The 20,043-nt window shown below is 36.8% G+C and overlaps 1 protein-coding gene across 3 annotated transcripts in view; it reads left to right on the top strand.

The window, feature by feature from the left end:
• Positions 1-20,043, top strand: part of lrrc45 (leucine rich repeat containing 45) — a 74,653-nt gene that overhangs the window by 26,907 nt on the left and 27,703 nt on the right. For all 3 annotated transcript variants that reach the window (XM_063074435.1, XM_063074436.1, XM_063074438.1), the window contains exons 7-12: positions 3,644-3,756; positions 11,624-11,682; positions 12,195-12,272; positions 14,002-14,137; positions 14,771-14,848; positions 18,267-18,378. In XM_063074435.1, coding sequence (XP_062930505.1) covers positions 3,644-3,756; positions 11,624-11,682; positions 12,195-12,272; positions 14,002-14,137; positions 14,771-14,848; positions 18,267-18,378 — 576 coding nt within the window. The remainder of the gene's footprint in view (positions 1-3,643; positions 3,757-11,623; positions 11,683-12,194; positions 12,273-14,001; positions 14,138-14,770; positions 14,849-18,266; positions 18,379-20,043) is intronic.

The raw sequence follows: 20,043 nt of genomic DNA, 5'->3' as shown, positions 1-20,043 counted from the left end.
TTGTATATCGGTGAGACCCGACGTAAATTAGAAGACCATTTTGCCGAGCATCCATGCTCCGTCTGCCAGAACAAGCAGGATTGCCCAGTGGCCACCCATTTTAAATCCACTTCCCATTCCCATTCCGATATGTCCATCCATGGCCTCCTCCACTGTCGGGATAAGGCCACACTTAAGTTGAAGGAACAATACCTTGTGTTCCATTTGGGTAGCCTCCAACCCGATGGCATGAACATCAATTTCTCAAGTTTCCAGTAATGCTTCTCCCCTTCACTATTTCCCATCCCCTTGTCCCTCTCTCATGTTATCTCGTTGCCCACCCATTGCCTCCCTCTGGTGCTCCTCCCCACCTCTTTATCCTTCTTCCACGGCCTTCTGTCTCTTTCACCAATCAACTTCCGAGCTCTTTGCTTCATCCCTCCCCCCAAGTTTCACCTATCACCTGGCATTTCTCTCTCCCCTCCCCCACCTTTCAAATCTATTCCTCAGTTTTTTTTCTTCAGTCCTGCTGAAGGGTTTCAGCCCAAACTGTCGACTGTATTTTTTTCCATAGATGCTACCTCGTGGTAATTATCATTTCAATCAGTGTTTCAACTGAAAACCTAATTATCATCTCAGAAACCATAAGCATTTTAAGAGAAAATAAATATGCATGAAATAATTTAAGTAGATTTGGGGTTAAATCATAAAATTATATTTCTCCTTGTATCTTCAGCCATCCTGAAATTTGTTTATCACAGCCCCTTCATATTTGTGCAAAATATTAACACATGCATAATGTTGGAGTAACATTTTCACAAGTCCACACTAAATCCATCTTCCTGATTCTATCTTTAAAACATTGTGTTTAACGATAGAATCTAGTTAAAGGACCACAATTTCTGTTGAAATTTATTACAATTTCTTCCGGGTACATTATTATGGACACATTTCTGATATTAAGCATTGATTTCAGATTCAGATGCATTTATCGCATGTACACCAAAGCAGACAGTGAAATGCATCACTTGCTTAAGCAAACAAATTACCTAGGCAATGTGCTAGGGTAGTGTGGAAGTGTCACCCCACTTTCTAGCGCCAGCATAGCATGTCCACAATGCTTAGTAGTGCAACACAAAACACGATGAATTCAGAATACAACTAGTGTAATCTTGGTATGTGGACACCATGTAGAGTAATAGAGTAATACAACACAGAAGCAGGCCCTTTTGGCCCAACTGTTCCATGCTGACCACAGCATACTCCCTGCAAGTCAGTTTTCCTTGATTGGCCCCTGACCCTCTAAGCCTTCATCTCCATATGCCTATCCAAATGTCTCCTGAATGTTAAAATTGTACCCACCCTGAGCACTTCCTCTGGCAACTCATTCTCGGTAGCTTTTGTATAAAGAAGTTAACTCTTGGGTATCTTGATCCCTTGTATTTGTGCCCTCAAGTTTTGGACTCTCCAACCCTTGGGAAAAGACTATGATCATCTTATCCGTTCCCCTCATGATTTTACATACTTCTGAGGTCATCTGTCATTCTACTACACTCCCAGGAATAAAGATACAGCACGGCCAACCTCTCCCTATATTTCAGCTTTAGTCCTGAGTGCATCATCATAAATCTCTTCTGCACCCTCTCCAGCTTGACAGTATCTTTCCAATAACAAGGTGACCAAAGCTGCACGATACTCCAAGTGTGGCCTCACCAACAAACTATACAACTACAATGTAATGTCCCTATTCCTAAACTCATTGCCCTGACTTATGAAGCCAAGTATGCTAAACGCCGCCTTTGCCAACCTGTCCACTTGCATGAGTGCTTTCAACAAACTCTGAATTTGTATTCTCATGTTCCTCTGTTCCACAACACTTCTCAGTGCCCTGCCATTCACTGTATAGGTTCAGCCCTCAAAATTGCATCATCTCACACTTTTCTGAGTTGAAATGCATTTCCCATTCCTCTTATCAGCTAGACCCCTTAATTTAGTATCATCAACAAACTTGCTGATCATGCCATGTATATTCACATCCAAATCTTAGTGAATAACAGAGGCCCCAATGCTGACCATTAGTCACTAGCCTCCAGTCGACAAATCAGTCTTCACTCATCACTCCCAGTTTCCTGTCATCAATCCAATTCTGAATTCACCTCACTAGCTTCCCCCGAATCCCATGAGACCTAATCTTCCAGATTAAAAAGGTTGTGCCATGCGGGACCTTGTCAATGGCCTTACTGAGGTCTATATAGACAAAATCCATTGTTGAAGGGAAAGTGGGCCAACAAGGATAAGAAAAGTGGGGAAGAATACTAAAATGCTTGCCAATTAGAAATGTCAATGTTCATGCTATCAAGATGGAGACTACCAAGGTGTAAAATGAGATGTTGTACCTCCAATCTGCACCAGGCTTCAACATGATAGTTGAGACCATGGAGAAAGACTTCACCATGAGACTGGGAAGTGGAATTAAAATAGTTGTGACAGACGGAGTGAAGATGATCAATGAAGTGATCTTCCATTCCTGGTCGGGTCTCAATAATGTAGAAGAGGCTACAATAAGTGACACCAATAGATATGCACCACCAGCCCCATCTTCCCCTCCCCACCCCTTTGCTTTCCACAGGAATTGCACTCCACGATTCCCTTGTCCACTCATCCCTCCCTGCTGATGACCCTCCAGGCACTTAAACTTGCAAATGGGCTGAGAGTTACACCTGTTCCTACACCTCTCCAACTAACACAACCGTACACAACCGTACTCTTCTCACAACCACATGCATCAAGGTGACGATATCTTTATTTCTAAGTATTACTCAAATGGCCTCATTAGATGATACCTTAAGAATATCCTTTAAGCACTACTGCAAAGTCCTGCCTTATTAAAAAGACAATATATTTATCATGGGGAAAATAATTAAATTTCCTATCTCTGGAGGAGTAAATGCTTTGTATTTATGGTTAATTACCTCTGGCCTGCCTGTCCTTATCAAATCAGGCCTAGTATTTTCAGATCGAAAAACCAGAGGTTTCCTTGCAGGTGCTAATAATGGCGGTAATCAAGATTCCGTGCTCTTCTTGTTTTGGATTTGTCAGATTGTCCGGTACAGTCTGTGTTCTGCAACTTTGGCATCAGAGGCAACCCTATAAATTGAACACGGGAAAGGAAAAATGTTTTCACACAATAATGGGCAAAAGTTTCAATTATAGGTTTTAAGGATGGGTGTTGTGGATCAGGCACCCATTATATTGATCAGGGAATATTAGTTGAGCACATGCATAATCCTTCCCAGTCATATATGCACAATAATCAATGTGAATAAAAATTGGGTAGCACGTGTATTGGGTAGATCCAGTGTAAGCTGATTCACACCTGGAGCTACGTTGGAAGTTCTTCCAAAAATCCTACAATTTATTGCATTTGCAATGGAAAAAAGACGTACTTTGTTTAATGATTTGATATCTTCAGGGAGATATCAATGCACTTTACAGTGCTTGGGTACTTTTGAAGTTTTGTTGATCTTTAATTGTTTTACTATTTTGTTTTTACAGTTCCTAATCTTGTTAATATAGCAGTATCTTAATTCTCCCCAAATATCAAACTGTACCTAATGTCCTCTATTTGAATTCTTTGCCTAATTCTATTTGTTTGAATCAATAGAGCACGCAATTGACCATAACTCAGATTGTCAGACAACTCTGAGAGAGAACAGAGTTCGATCAAAAGTCCTCAGCAACGAGATCCAGTGCCTGAAACAGGAAAAAAGCAAGCAGGTATTTCGATCTTTTCTGACACTTTTCTTTATATTAAAGACACAACATGAATTCAAATCCAGGCGGACATTTAACATTAGAATTGTCACATTGAGAGCTATTTTCACTTTAAGCAAATGTCAATTGGAGTGAAAGTGGAAGATGGACTTTCTGTAAAAGGAATTAGTTGCTAAGGTTGAAGCATTTGCTAGAGATCAGTATTCAGTATTGAAGTTTCCATCTGTTTTGAAATTAAAATGTTTGCAAGTGAAGAATATCAGGCATATCATGTGGTAATCTGCTTTGGGGAAAAAAGTAGCTGAAAATGGGTATCTTCAGATAAGTTGTTGAAATGTATAGGCAATTTAGGACACATTGGCCAAATAATACTGTTAAGCAAAGTGAGGACTGATAATATGTCTTAAGAATTGACATAAATATTGCTTGATATACACTTATTATCTTAGTAAGAGTGCCAAAAGTGGAATTTGATGTATCATTGCTGTGGTCAGCCTGTTAAAGTCAATTCTTAATTAAGCATTTGGTAAGAGAATTTGTGTAGCCAAGACTTTCATTGTAGGGTGGTGAGAAAGGATTCTATAGTATTGTGCCTCTGCACCACAGTTTTTTATTCACTTATGTAAAATGGAATGAGAGGAGAGAGAAAAGGGAAGTAACCAAATGAACAACTGATTTGGCTGTAGCATAAACTCTGTAAATCCTTCCTCATCTGAATTTACGCCTACAGTAATTTTGTTTCTTTTACCTTTAGTAAAATTCCCTTGTTAAGCAAGACTTTGAATAATTTCTTTAGCTCAGCCTTTCTTCAAATTGTTTTTGCGATATTGGGTTATATAATCTTTGTATACATTACCATGTTTTATTTGAATGAGACTTAAGTCTTGTGCAAAAGTATTCCCACATTTTCATTTCATCCTTCCTAGAAAATCATATAATAATAAGTTTTACATCACTAGGGTGGGGTGAGGTGGGAAAGGGGGTTGGTGCTAGTGAAAAAGTGAGAGTGTCCTTTTTTTTTGGAGAGGGAGATTAAACCCTTCCATCTAGTCTGATCAATACAGCACTCTCTTAGTTTCTTTTTGGTGGATTTTTGTAATTTGCCTGAAGATAATATCTAGTTATTTCTGCTATGAAGTTTTATAAATTTTAAGCAATCTTGGATTTCTAATGTTCTTTAGTTAAATTTGTTACTGAACCTTTGAACTTGCCCTTTTATAGCACAAACAGTGCCTCTAGGCATATTATATCTTTCGGCTTTCATATTGCAATGCAGTCTCAATTATTTGCACTTTCTTTAGAACCTTTACCTACTTTTTTTTAAATAAGCCATTGTCAATTCCATTTGCCATGCTGCTTTATTAAGGCACTCTGCATTTACTCTCACAACTTGGTACATGAAAGACCTGCTGCTTGCTTGTGTTGTTTGGTTCAAACTGTAACAAGGAAATGCCTCTGAAAAGTAATTGATATTTCTATAATCTGCCAATGTTATAGTCATTGATAAACTGGCTGGAAAGTTATGATTGTTCAAGAATCAGTTTAGAGAATCAAACTCAGGTAATTTATTGATCAACAGGAAAGCCTTAAGCCTTTTCTAAATTTGATCTTTTGATGATCCAGCATGATTGTACCCAATGTAGTGATTTTTATCAGTTTATCTTTTTATCCAGCCTTTATTTGTGTCTTCTACAAATAGAATGTACTTTACTGTGTATATCCTCCATAAAAGTCCATGGATATTACGTGAGGTCAACTTTTACACAAATTATATACTACAGATTTTCATCCAGTGTTATCAAGACAGTGATTTTTTTTTAGGTGTTATGTTTTAGTGTTGTAATCTATCAGTACTGTATTTAATGATCGTTTGCATTCTTTTAAATTAACATTTAATCCATGTGTTTTAAATCATAGCCACTTGTCAACAGAGCAATTGCTTTTCCATTATTTAAAAAAAACAAGGGTTTAAGAGTTGATGTTACCTGCAGTATTCAATTTATAGCATTTGGAGATGGTGTAGAGAATGAACAAGATAATGGTGCAATATGTTCTGCATTTAAGGTTTGCATTTACTTGGAGAGATTCTAAGTATTTTCTTGTGGCAATGTGCAAATGTAAGTGTGGTTTAAGAATCTTAGTGCAACTATTAATTTTATATTTTATTTTAATTTTTTAGCTCTCTCATTTTCCAAATGGAATGGAACAGTTGCAAATGATGTTACAAATAGAAGCTTTTTCTGTCCAATATGTGCTCAAGGTTATGTGACAGGGATAGGTATGGAGAAGCATTTTTTTTTGCTAGGGGAGTGTCAATAACCAGAGGGCATGGATTTTGGATATTTGGAAACATGCAGGAATAATTGATTATCCCTTTGAAAGAACTTCTCTTCTCAAGTTTCCCATTGTAACAACACAGTCTCAGTGTGTCATATTGATTTGTGGCAAGATCTTACAGCTATGTTCACTAGAACCAGCCTGAAAAGGGAGGCAGGCACAATTCATGCAACACTCTTGATATGTCAACAAAAACACTCAAGAACTTCTGTAGATATGTCGTGGAGAGCATTCTGACTGGCTACATCACTGCGGTGTTGAGGGGGGGGGGGTGCAACTGCACAGGACCGAAAGAAGCTGCGGAGGGTCATAAATTTAGTCGGCTGCATCTTGTGTACGAGCCTACAAAGTACCCAGGACATCTTCAAGGAGCGGTGTCTCAGAAAGGCAGTGTCTATTATTAAGGATCCCCAGCTCCCAGGGCATGCCCTTTTCTCACTGTTACCATCAGGTAGGAAATACAGAAGCCTGAAGACACACACTCAGCGATTCAGGAACAGCTTCTTCCCCTCTGCCATCGGATTCCTAAGTGGACGTTGAACGCATGAACACTACCTCAGTTTTTCAATATATATTATTTCAGTTTTTACATGATTTTTAATCTATTCATTTTATATATATATATATAGTAATTTATTTATTCTATATTATGTATTGCATTGAACTGCTGTTGCTGAGTTAACAAATTTCAGGACACGTGCTGGTGACGATAAACCTGATTCTGATTCTACATGTTAGTGCTGCGGTGACAGGAGAGGAAAGGTAGAGTTGTACTAGGGCTTGGAGAAGAAGTTAGATGGCTGATCTAAAACAGCTGCAAGTGGCATATTCTTTGTGCTGGAGGGTATGGAAGTCCTCCTGATAGGGTTACAGTAGACATCTGTAAGGAACAATATGTGCAATGTTTGAAAGCCTGTATGCTGGAAGCCTGCAATGGTAGCAAACACTCAAGAACACCCTGGCTGCTTTGTTGAGTTAAAAGAAATAAGGATGGATTTGTCTCTTGTTGATTATGGAGCTCTGTTACCTTGTTAATGTATCTATTAACTATAAATTGAATTATGTGGTATTGATCAGTGGCAGCAGCTAAAATAATCCTTGGTCTAGGAAGCAGACGATGATTATGAGCATGACCTCTGCAGACGAAGTGTGAAACTGCAGGGTCTTACCAACAACATTTTGTGCAAAGATTTCACCAAGGACCATCTTCCTAATGCCTGCTTTATGTAAATATTTTTGCCCTAAACTCTAGCTATGAGTTAAACTCCCTGGAGATGAATACTTTGTAATGAGTCCTTATCTGCCTCTTTCTATATGGTCTCTGAAGTGTTTTACATCAGAGGTCCATCTTGCTTTTCATGTCATTCAGCAAAAGGGATTTAGTGGTGACTAAGTTTATTGGCAAATTAATTCTGAAAGCAGAAAAGAAGCATAATGTAAGGAAAACTCCTTGTCAAATGTGAATTTAAGACTCCAGAGGCTGGTTGAGAAGACTCCAGTGAGTGGTTTAGAATAACCTGGCAAAGATTTATTTTGAGTGGATATTTGTAAAAATAACAATTTCAGAAAAAAACAAATTGTAAAAGTTGTTTGGTCTCTGAATGTGCAAGTTCTGTAACCTTTCAGATTAGGGTACTTAACAGTAGTACAGAAGTCAAAAGCTGGGCGATGCACATTGTTGATATCATATGAGAGTGTTTAAAAACAGAACCAGCTTTTCAATGCTAAGCAGGGATCACATTTTCTAACGGGTGTTAATATGCCTTGGAATGGATCAAACCAATTTTCAACATCAAGGGATTTTCTCTTACATCATTTTGTGGGACCAACATTGTTGGCCAAAGTCTTTTTTACAAATATATCTCTTATGTTTTAATTTGAATATTTGAGTAAATCTAACCAAGATTATAGGGTAAGGTTTAATACTTGTTTCACTGAAATAAGAATTTCAGTAAAGTTTCCACATTAGTTCAATAGGAAAATGTTCTTTATGTACACATGTATTTGTTTAAAGAATATCTTAAGCTTGCACTCATTGACATAAAAGATTGTACGAAGCTTCTGAAAGGTTATGCTTGAATGAAAATGAATCTTGATAATTCCACATTATAAAATGATGCTGTGTTTGGAGCTGTGATCTCTTGGTGTCAAGTGGAGGGTAGTGGAGGTATAATTTGTCCATCTGTGCTGATCACCCCATCCTTGACTAAGCTGTTCCACCGTGAACACTATCTGTTATGAGTCAACACGATGCTTTCAGATCAGGTCATGCATAGCACTTACCTCCACCGCCCTGCTCAGGTGTGTTTCTGGGGTACAGGGGCTAGTGATCCTTGTGCCTGTTCTATGTACTTGACATATGACTTTTTTTGTGTTCTATCGCTGAGCAGCAGTGAACGATCTGATTGGCCTGTCAGAGTTCTGTTTGGGAACTAGTTGACTTGATCAGCATTTCTGATCTGGCTATTGTTCACGATTGCACTTAATAAAAAAAAAAGTGCATACTTGTTATTTTGTGAGTAATGAATGTAATTAGAAATGAAGTTTGCTTTTCCTTTTACCTCTGTTATCATCATGTCAGTTTGTCCTGCTTGTGATTGAACCCTATTGATTTGGAGGATGTATTTTTAGGCTATTGAAACTCTTGGAATTCAATTTCTTTTAGACTGTATTTATATTGATACCTAAGAATTGACAGTTATATGAAATAAGCTGCCCTATGTTTTTAATTTTCAGTTTCTAAATTAGCATTTAAAGTACAGATCATTTTACATTATTTACACATTGTTAAATGTAACTGATTATCCTTTAGAACTTTAGAAAATAATAAATATTATGGCTTTATGACACAGAACTTGCAGTGAAAGATTATTAGACACATTGTGTTTTGAATGAATTTAGAACTGCAGATTTAACTTTTCAACTCCATGATTTTTAACTAGTAACTGTTGAGAAATTAAAAGCTAGCAAGTGAGCTCAGATAAAATCAGCTCAGATTTTCCTGAGGAAGTCATTGTTGTAATTATATTACTAACTGATAACAATTTGGGAGGAACAGTTATTATAGAGCTGAAGTTAATCTTAGAAGCCTCTGAATTTACTTTGGCATTTATGTTCTTGAATTGGGAATGGCTACTATTCAATAATTCTAATTTGTTTCTGTTGAAAATGTTGAGATTGCAGATCAATTTAAATTAATTGATGGAGTTCATCCTCTACATTTATAAGTGGCACATTTTATTTTGTGAGTACCTGTCAGTGCATTTAGATTATATAATCAATCAACATTTGGCTAAAATGAAGAAGGCTATTCACTCTATTTGGCATAACCATCAGGAAGAACTCACAATGCAGCATCCACCTTCCTGATTATTTTATGATTCCAATAATTTTTGTGACACCGACATACCCAGAGGTCTATTTTAGTTAATCAAATAAATTAAGAACTTTTATTCCTGACTTAAATTCCCACTTTTTACCAGTCTGAAACCTTGTGGATTTACTTTAAAGTGGTATTCCTATCTGCTTTGTCAGCTTGGTAGACTACCTAATTTATCTTTGTGATATAACCTGTCAGATCGCTTCTTTTCAAAGACTTTCTCAAAATACATTGCTGAGTCTGAGAATCTTGGTGTGTTTTTGTAATTAAAATCAGGTATAGATCTCTAGTGCAGACTGTTTGCCGTTCATTTATTTGAACTGCTCACTCTTCTGTTTCAATCAACCAGTTGTTTAAATAGCACTTTCTCCAAGCCATCTCAGGACATGCACACCTTATCTTTTCACTTCTTTCCTTCCCACCAGCCAAGAACCTTAATAAGTAAAGCAGCAAATCACTTTCACTACCAATCCATTGTTCACAATGTACTCTTCTCTATATCGGTGAAACAAAATGTAAGTTGAGTGATTACTTTGTGGAGTACCTGTACTAATCTGCTGAGTTGACCTTAAGCTTTCCATTGTCTGCCTCTTTAATATCATGGTCCAATTCTTATTTGTCTGCGGCCGTCTGCATTGCTACATTGGAGTCTAATGAAAACTTGAGGAACTGCACCACAAGTTTTGCCTGGGGAAGTTGCAGCTTTTGTGACTCAAAAAAGAACACAATTCACTTCTCTATCCATATTAGAACTGGCCACATCTGTTTCATTTGTGAACAACACACATCAAATTTGCTGGTGAACACAGCAGGCCAGGCAGCATCTCTAGGAAGAGGTACAGTCAACGTTTCGGGCCGAGACCCTTCGTCAGGACTAACTGAAGGAAGAGCTAGTAAGAGATTTGAAAGTGGGAGGGGGAGGGATGGAGCCAAGAGCTGGACAGGTGATTGGCAAAAGGGATATGAGAGGATCATGGGACAGGAGGCCCAGGGAGAAGGAAAAGGGGGAGGAGGGGAAAAACTCAGAGGATGAGCAAGGAGTATAGTCAGAGGGAGAAAACGGAGAGAGAGAGAAAGAATGTGTGTATATAAATAAATAACAGATGGGGTATGGGGGGAGGTGGGGCATTAGTGGAAGTTAGAGAAGTCAACATTCATGCCATCAGGTTGGTGGCTAACCAGACTGAATATAAGGTGTTCCTCCTACCTGAGTGTGGCTTCATTTTGGATCTCCCCCTCCCCCTCCCACTTTCAAATCTCTTACTAGCTCTTCCTTCAGTTAGTCCTGATGAAGGGTCTCGGCCTGAAACGTCGACTGCACCTCTTCCTAGAGATGCTGCCTGGCCTGCTGAGTTCACCAGCAACTTTGTTGTGTGTTGCTTGAATTTCCAGCATCCACAGATTTCCTCGTGTTTATGCTTCATTTGTGAGATTGCTTCTGTTTTAACACAGCCTGACCTGATGGACATGCTCAATAGTCTGCATTTCTCAATATTTTACACTTCTTTGTATTATCATTGTCTAATTGCCATAATTAACCCGACAACTCCCACTTTTCCTCACACCAATACTGACCTTGCCCAATCATAGATGTTCCCTTTGTTCGGCCTATTCTTCAGGCCACCTTCTCTGCAATTTTAAATTAACTTAGTCAATTCTCACTCCCATTCTTACCAAGGGTCTTTAACCTGAGTTACTCACTCTTTCCCTGAATGCTGTTTATTGTTTCCAACATGTCAATTGTATTTAAAATTTTCAGCACCTCTATTTTGTGGTTCTGTTTCATAAGCAGCAGACCTTTTTATATGAGAGCCATCGAAAGATTAATGCTACCCAACATTGTGTGAATTAGCCTTTGAGTACAATAGTATTCCTGAATTTATTTCTTTATTTGATTCAGAATAGATGATGTAAGACTAGATTATTTCATCAAATGTTTTACTGAATGTCTTCAGTTTGTTATGAGTGACAGAGGCACTCTTTGTAAAAAAAATTTAAAGCTGCCAATTCTGATTATTTTAACTATTAGATTTATATCTTTCAAGATTTTAGAAAATTCAGTTTTTACTGAACTTGATGTTGATTTTTTTTCTGAGTATATGCTGCAATTGTGTTATAATTAGTACTACATTCTTTCTCCTAATTTACTTGTAGTTCCTGAATTTGATGGGTGTAATAGATCAACAAAAGGATGAATTGTGCCGAAGCAATAGGTTAGTGAAATCTTTTCATTGTGAAACCTTATTTAAGTGTCCTTCATCATCATTTGTTATCCCATTGTCATTTCATATTGAATCATAAATCATAAGGAGTGCCTTTTGTTAATTTAGCTTACTACAAAAAGTTAACCTGACTTTTAAAACTGGTCACTTAGCTTCTTTATTTGAATGCAAAAAATGGCGTACTTAAGAAAAAGTAATTAAACTGTACAGGTGTAAGGGTCATTACTGGGCTCATAACTGTTAATAGAAAGCAATATGTTTTGGTTATTCTGATGAGCTTTTTTGGGAAAGGTACTGGGAAATTAACAGTTTTCCTAAATAGTTTTGTTTTGCAATATAAAATAACATCCAAGACTTTTTTATAAATATCCATTTAAAGGAATATTAATTAAATGATAATCAATCCCTTCTACTAAATTTACTATAACATTTGATCGACCTCAAAACAAATCTGCTGAAAATTGAGTTTATTGTTTGATTCTTTTTATTAACTTTCTCTTTAGGACTTCTGCTCTGCAAGTTGGACAGTTACAAGAAGCATTAAATGAGAGGAGTTCTATCATCAATTCTTTGCGAGCAAAGTAATAATTGCTTTATATTCCCTTATGGAAGCTCATCCTGTTGATATCTGTTTTCCAGATTTACAACATAACATTTTAAATGCAAACACGTTTCACAGTAATGAGTTCAATCAGCCTTTCTGTGGAGTTCAGTGTGTTGCATTCCGTATGAAAAGGTTAAGTCTAGCTGTAAAACAGTTCCATTCTGTCCAAAAGTATAACTTCGGGTTTTCTGTGCCATTTGCACAATGTGCCTTAACGACAATTAGTCAATTATTGCAATAGAATTTTTAAAAGTAAAAGCTTTACCATTTCAAAATTTAAAAACAATACGCCTTCTAATTTGGTTTGCTTTAAAATTAGTTCCTGCTGTGAAGTTCTATGTGACTTTCAGACTTGTATATTAGCTGTTCAATTAGGTTATTGACATATTCAGTAGAGCAGTCTCATTTTTGTTATAGCTTGTAGTTTGCAAATTATGTACTTATAAAACAATGTTTTTTGCTTCAAATGTAATTAGTGTGTGTCTTTGTATAACGTTAGTACACTTTCATGTCAAGAATCATGAATGATAAAGGCCATCCGGGCAATGGAATATCATTATTTTATGCATTGCTTTTTACACCATAATATTTGAGATTAATTTCAATAACTTCATTATTTTAACTCTCACACACAAAATGTTGGAGGAACTCAGCAGGGCAGGCAGCATGTATGGAAATGAAACAGTCGACATTTTGGGCCAAGACCCTTCATGAGGTCTTGTTGTCTTACTTGGATGATTATATTCCTTGAGTAAGAATATTTTTTCCTGATAATTCCCAAATTTATTTTTCATCGATTTCCATGTTTAATTTGTGTTCCTAATTTCCAAGATATTCATAATTATAGCTATACTATTCTACTATTTAGGATAGTTCGAGGTCTTTTTCTTCATCATCACTAACTAAATTAGTTTTTTATTGTAAAACGTAAGATTTCCTAATTATTATTCACATGAGTTTTGTTGCTGTTTTTTTTGTTACCCATTTTAATACAATAGCTTTGTGGTGGGATAATGAAAACTGACCTTGTAATCATGAGGAATAAAGACTCCATGGTGTTGGATCCATATTAGCTATGTTGATACTCTGGCTCCATACTGTGCATATGCTCCTGCTTATAATGTCCTCTACGTTTCTACCAAGATGTCCCAAGGTTCAATTGAAACATATTCAATTATGCAATGTGGATATTAATTTGCATATAACAAGCTATCACAAACGCCAGTGTGACAATAACCAATTAATCTATTTTCAGGTTGTTTGAATGTGATCATTGAAATGGTGACATTGGATGTTGCTATGTTTTCCAAAGGTTGCAAATGAGACCTCACCTTGAGGTTTGATTCAAAAGAAAGTATCTGCTACAGTACAGTACTCCTCAGTACTGCATTTTTGTACATCAGTTTCTTGACTAGAACTTGAACTCAGAAATTTCTGATTACAGGATTAGAGAACATCAATCAAACCATAGCTGTCACATATAAAGAGAGCAATCTCATTGCTTTTATAATTGATATGCTCCATAATAAAGACATTGAAAGTAATTACTGCTAGAACTCTGTTTAGGTTAGTTAATTGAGTTCCATGCATTCATATCTTTAATTTTCATTTGCCTAATGCCTGTCTGGCTGCTTAACAAATCTATGTAATTTTTCTGCACCCGTTTGATGTCGTTGTCAGTAGGTTTTTGTTTTATTTTGCTCTAGAGTACAAATGTCAGAAGCTGCTTTAGCATTGTCAGAACAAAAGGCAACTGTCCTAAAAGAGCTCTTAGAGAAGGCAAGAATGGAAAATTATGAGTTGAAAGAGAAGCATTCGAAGGAGCGTAAAATTGAGCAAGAGGTAATGATATTTTTGTGTCTTTCTACAAAAAGCATTCATTGGTGTGCAGCACCTCACTGTACACTACTCATTTGCAAGGGTTGTCAGCCCATTTGGACGTCTGCATCTAGACTAGGAAAGTGTAGGCAGGCAGTAGTTCATTGCAAATAAGCTGTGTATGGCTTTTAAACCCTCTGGCATTGTACCACTGAGGCTCCGGCCCTTAGAATACACTGACAATCTTTGACAAAAGTGAAGGCAATTATGGAGCCTCATCTCGTGTCAAAGCTGGGAAATATTAGAATTAATATTCAGGAACATTTTTAAATTACTAAAAATACCTAATTATCTTGTAACTGTTCTTGTTCCAAGCTCCAGTATTTTCAAATTGTATTGGAAATGGACAGCCTAAACCAATGTCCGTTCCAAGTAAAATACTACTTTTAATTTGCTAATTGAGATTGTACATAATTTATAGGCATTTTCATTGATCACTGGGCAGTGTGAGTTCTATATATGATACCAGGTACTTGGTAGCCTAGCTTATAAAGAACAGTAAAGATGACAACACAGAAAATTAAACCAATGATGTGTTTGTTCCTGTTTACTGAATTATTTGCGTACTGAAGAAATGTGTTTTTTCTTCATTATCAGGAAGCTTGTAAACAAGAGGCAAAGTTGACTAGAGAAATAAATGCAGCAAATGGGAAAAACCTGGAGCTCAAAAACAAGGTAATACCGGTTTCTGTATTGTTATATTGTGTCTCTAGATACTGACAGTGAACTGGGCTCACAAATTACATCTGACATGAAATGTTTTGTTCATTCTAAAGTAACAAAATCCCTTAGTGACTTTAACTTAACTTTACTGGTCACTATAACTGGTTCATTATCGTAAATGCTCATTACTTTAAACTGGATTGATGTGTTTGCTCAAATATGTGCACATGTAAGTACATACCCTTGATGCTTTTTCCTATAATAATTAAGCAATTCCTCAAAAAGCACAAAGTTTGGAATTAATTTTGATATGAACAACTGGTATATGGTGAAATTACAAAACTGGTGTGCAATAACTTAGAGCTTGTAATTTACACAACAAAGAACAGCAAAGTAGTATTATTCATGCTGCCTTTCTTTCTCTGACTCTCAAAACTATTTTGTTTTGTTCAGAAGTACACATCACTGGCAATAGCATCGTTAGTTATCCCTACTTTTTTTCTTTATGAACAAAACAGATTACAAGGTTAGTTTGGAGAGCAGTTGTGCATTGACTACAATGATAGGCAAATTTCCTACCCTGAAGTATATTAATGAATTACAGTTGTTTTTTGCACCGAGTTGGAGTTTCGTGATCATTACTAATGCAGTTTTCAAACTTACACAACTGGCTGAAGAATCTGAAACTTTGGATGGCTGGTTTTTGTATTGCTATATACTAATTTGATCATTAAACATTTAAAATCGACTTAAAACTTTCAGTGTTTGCCTTTGTGCCTCACATCCATAAATTATGTCATGGCTCTTTGCACCAGTTGTGCATTTTCTTTAAATCTTGAAGTAATTTAGATCAGGCGAGAGGAGAAGATGGCGGCGCGACGCAGCTCGCAGCGGCCACTCCGGTGGTGATATCTGTTATCTGTCAAGTAGGGTGCCATGCACAATCCTGATTTGATGGAGACAGACGTGAGAGCACGGAGGAACATCTGGTGAAACTTCTGAAATGCCTGCTTCGCCGTTGCTGCTACTGTGTGATTCAGAATCTCTGAAGGGGAAGGCCCCGAGTCCTCGGGTTTGATTGTTGCTCGGCGGCCAGGGCGGAGTCAAAGTGCTCGGCAGAGGATGGGGCTCGGTGCCCAGTGTCAGAGGGCTGGTCGGAGGCTCGAAGTTTTCTGACAGACTCAGAGTCCGCTGCAGTCAGCTGCTTCCAATGGTGCTGCATCGGCAAGTTTGCGGCGCTTGGAGGTTCACGGCAGGGAGAGTTTCTCCTTTCTACCGTCTGCATGAGATGATGGGCTATCAGGACTTGAGACTTTTTTTTACCGTGCCCATGGTCTGCTCTTTATCAAATTACGGTATTGCTTTGCACTGTTGTAACTATATGTTATAATTATGTGGTTTTGTCAGTTTTAGTCTTGGTTTGTCCTGTGTTTCTGTGATATCTATCTGGAGGAACATTGTATCATTTTTTAATGCATGCATTTCTGAATGACAATAAACGAGGACTGAGTGTCCTCATGATCTGATCTAATCTAATAATCTAATCACATCTAGAGCCATAAAGTTTTATATAGCACAGAAACAACTGATGGATGAATTAATTTTAAAACATTTTGTAGATATGATAATACTGCCTATGGTTCACTTACATTTCCTCAATGACAAAAACTGATGGCACTAACTAATATGTACCTTGATGCTTTATGTTCCATTTATCTTCTGTCTGAAGGTCTTTTTTCCTCCTTGTTCTGAGTTTTATCAATATATATAAAAAAAAGAAAAAGAGAGCATGATAATAGAACTGATATGATCTTCAGTTAATCTACCCATATATTTTCTTATATATACAAGAGATTCTGTAGATGCTAGAACTCCAGAGTACTATACACAAAATGCTGCGAGTCTTGACCCAAACGTCAAATCTATTCTTCTCCGTAGATACTGCCAAACCTGAGTTCCAACAGCATTTTGTGCACACGTTCTTATGATTTTTTGAAGGGAGTTTGTCATCTATTTTAGATAGTGTTTGCCCTTCCACTAGCCTTGCAAGTCTTTTATCTGCTGATTTGCAATAAAAGTGATCTAAATCTTCTGTTTTCTTTTGCTTATTTGTACCTTGAAGTTCTCTCATTCTCGGTCCTCTCATTTTTGAACCATGCACATAACAATATATCTTTTATGAATTCAAGTTCTCCATGCCACTCTATGCTTAAAAGGTTTTGTTTTCCCCATCTCTTATCTTTTCCAGTTGTTATTATTATCCCAATTAAGATTTTCTCTTTTTCAAAATCCAGTAACTTGATAAATCATTGTAGAATGTTATTCTCTCTTTCCCATGAGTACAGAGCTAAAAGTTTTAACAAATTAGACACCAAATGCAGCTTGATTACTTGTTTTACTACCTAAATGAATATAAACTATTTGCTAATTTTGCCGTGTTTGGATTTGCATATCAGAGTTCCAATTGCAGTCTGCTCTTTGAACTAGCCTCCAGAGGTGCTTTGAATTATTCACCATTTTGTTTGGACTAGTAACCTGGATATGTGAAACATGGAATGTTTAAGGTCTCTTTTAATTGGAGATAAAAGGCTTGTAATGTGTTCAAATATGTCCCCTTCCACAGACAGCTAACTTCTTTTCTGATACCTCTTTGCCTGTTATTTATTAGCTATGTGTCAATTTTGTATTTTACAGAGAGTAGAATTATTTTGGATTTATTTACTTTATACAGCATTGTCAAATGCTTCCCCAACATTCAGGTAGATAATATATAGCGCCTCACCCTTGTGCAACGGATCTGTAACCTTCTCAAAGAAACACAGAAATATAGGCTGTTCTGAAGTAGGCTACTTGTCACAAAGATAATACGATTTTTAAAAAGGATTGTTAGAAAGACTATAATTTTTCCTTCAATTTTTCCCCATGAACTTACGTAATCCATGTTTCTCCTTCCAGTGTTGTTATTAGTATAATCACAGTGGCATCAAACAACTTTTAAACTCAGAAGTGAATTATATTTTGGAAGTGGTGTAACTTTTTATTGAAAATAAAAATTTGTGAAAAAATGCAGCATATAAATAGATATTCAATATTTGTTTTGATTGCATTTGTACTTCAGCACTTTAGAAACTTTAGAAAGGATACATCTGATGTTCACACAGTGATATACGCAAACAATAATTTGCTGTTTCGCTTTGATTTAGCTTCTTTGAATTAAATCTCCATCATCTATTTCAGATCAACATTTTCTAACAATTATGTAAAGTATTTTTGCATAGCATATTTAAAACATTCTAAAGATACCCATAATAAACAGCAAAAGACCCAATTGGATTTATAGTTCAGCCTTGGTTACATGATTTATTTGATGATGTGTCACTTGCCCTTTTCCTAAATGTACCAGATAAAATTTTGTGCCCATGTCAAATAGGTGGATGAATTAGAGCGACGAAATAAAAGCCAGCACGATCAGATCTGCCATCTGAAACAAGAACTGGCCAACGTGACTGCTGAAATGAAACTGAAAATAGCACAAACTGAAGGTAATATAACATTAGCTTTTCTGGTGAAATAAACAATTGTGGGATTAGATGGACATTCGTCAGCCATCCATAGTTAATGGAATTTTGGTACTGGCTTTTGGGCCTCTTATCCGCCCCCTCAAAATGGAGAATGAGTCTTTAAGGTGATATTGAGACCACAATTCCATTCAAGAGTGTGTAAACTCTGATTATCCACCTTACAGATTATCCAACTCCCCTCTGATCCATCCCCTCCCTCAAGTGTGATGGAGTGTGTAGTTGCTACGTTGGCCTCCTCTGCCATCCCAGAACCTTAAAACCAAAGTGCAAATAAGTTGTCCTCAATCCTGAGAGACAGTTTTTTTTAAAAGAGCAGAAGATCATTAGATGTGAAGTTCATTCAGGTCCTCAATTTAGTATATAATTCCTCCTCTGCTGGTTTGAATAGTGAATCCACACCTCTAACTTGTGTAATTCAAAGCATAAATGCAGAAATTAACAGGTGTGCAGAGTTTGGCCTAATATGGTGCTGAGGTAAGAGGGTTGAGAGCTTCAAGTTCCTGGGAGTGAACATCACCAATGGGCTTTCCTGGTCCAACCACATAAATGCCACAGCCAAGGAAATGCATTTCTTAAGCCTCTGCTTCCTCAGAAGGCTTAAGGAATGTTTATAGTTGCATCTCAGAAAGCATCCTATCCAGATGCTTCACAGCATGATATTGCAGCTGCTCTGCCTGAGACCACAAGAAACTGCAGAAAGTTGTGGACACAGCTCACCATATCACAGAAACCAGCCTCCCTTCCTCAGGTTCTGTCTACATTTCTAGCGATGCTGCCAGTATAATCAAAGACAAGTCAAGTGAAGTTTATTGTCATTTAACTATATATATGTATATAACCTATATAATTTGTATAGAAACAAGACAATGTTTCTTCGAATCAGGGTGTAAAGCACATAGCACATGATAACTTATGAAGCTAAGGATAAAATCTACAGATGAATCTCACTAAAGTGCTTTAATATTAAATATTGTAGGGTGCAGAACAGATTAACCAGTGACACTTCAAATATGATGCAGCCAGGAGTTCAGAAGCCTAATGGCCTGGGTGAAGGGACTGTTTCTCATCCTGACCATTCTTGTTTTTATGCATTGTAGTCTCATACCTGATGGTAGAAAGTCAAAGAGTACGTTGGATGGATAGGTGGGATCCTTAATAATACTAAGGGCCCTGCATAAGCAGCACTCCTAATAAATGTCCCCCAGTTGATAGTAGGGAGACCCCTATGATCCTGTTAGCAGTACATATCACAATTGTTTTTAAAAAACGAACACAAAAAAATATGAAGGAAAATTGTTATTTCCTAAAATTTAACTGATCCCTCACAGATTTTCTCAAAGTTCTGTCATTTGGTGATTGCTCTTCAGACAGTTATTCATTCATTTTTTCAGTGTCAAATGAAGTTTAATTACTGAACCAGAGATACAAGTATTGCACAATTAGTGTTGGGTACAAAAAATATTTGGTTAAGTTTATTAGCTGTATATACTTTGTAAGTTAAGCAGATTCCTAAAACCTGTCTGAATATGTATGATTTTAAATTTCAATGGGTATAAAAGTATCATTCCACTTTCTAAGATGAAAATGTAATGATTAGAAAAGTTGGGTGTTTTTATTTATTTATTT

The sequence above is a fragment of the Mobula hypostoma genome, chromosome 22, assembly GCF_963921235.1.
Source record: "Mobula hypostoma chromosome 22, sMobHyp1.1, whole genome shotgun sequence".
NCBI lineage: Eukaryota > Metazoa > Chordata > Chondrichthyes > Myliobatiformes > Myliobatidae > Mobula > Mobula hypostoma.
This window is presented reverse-complemented; position numbering and strand designations above follow the sequence as displayed.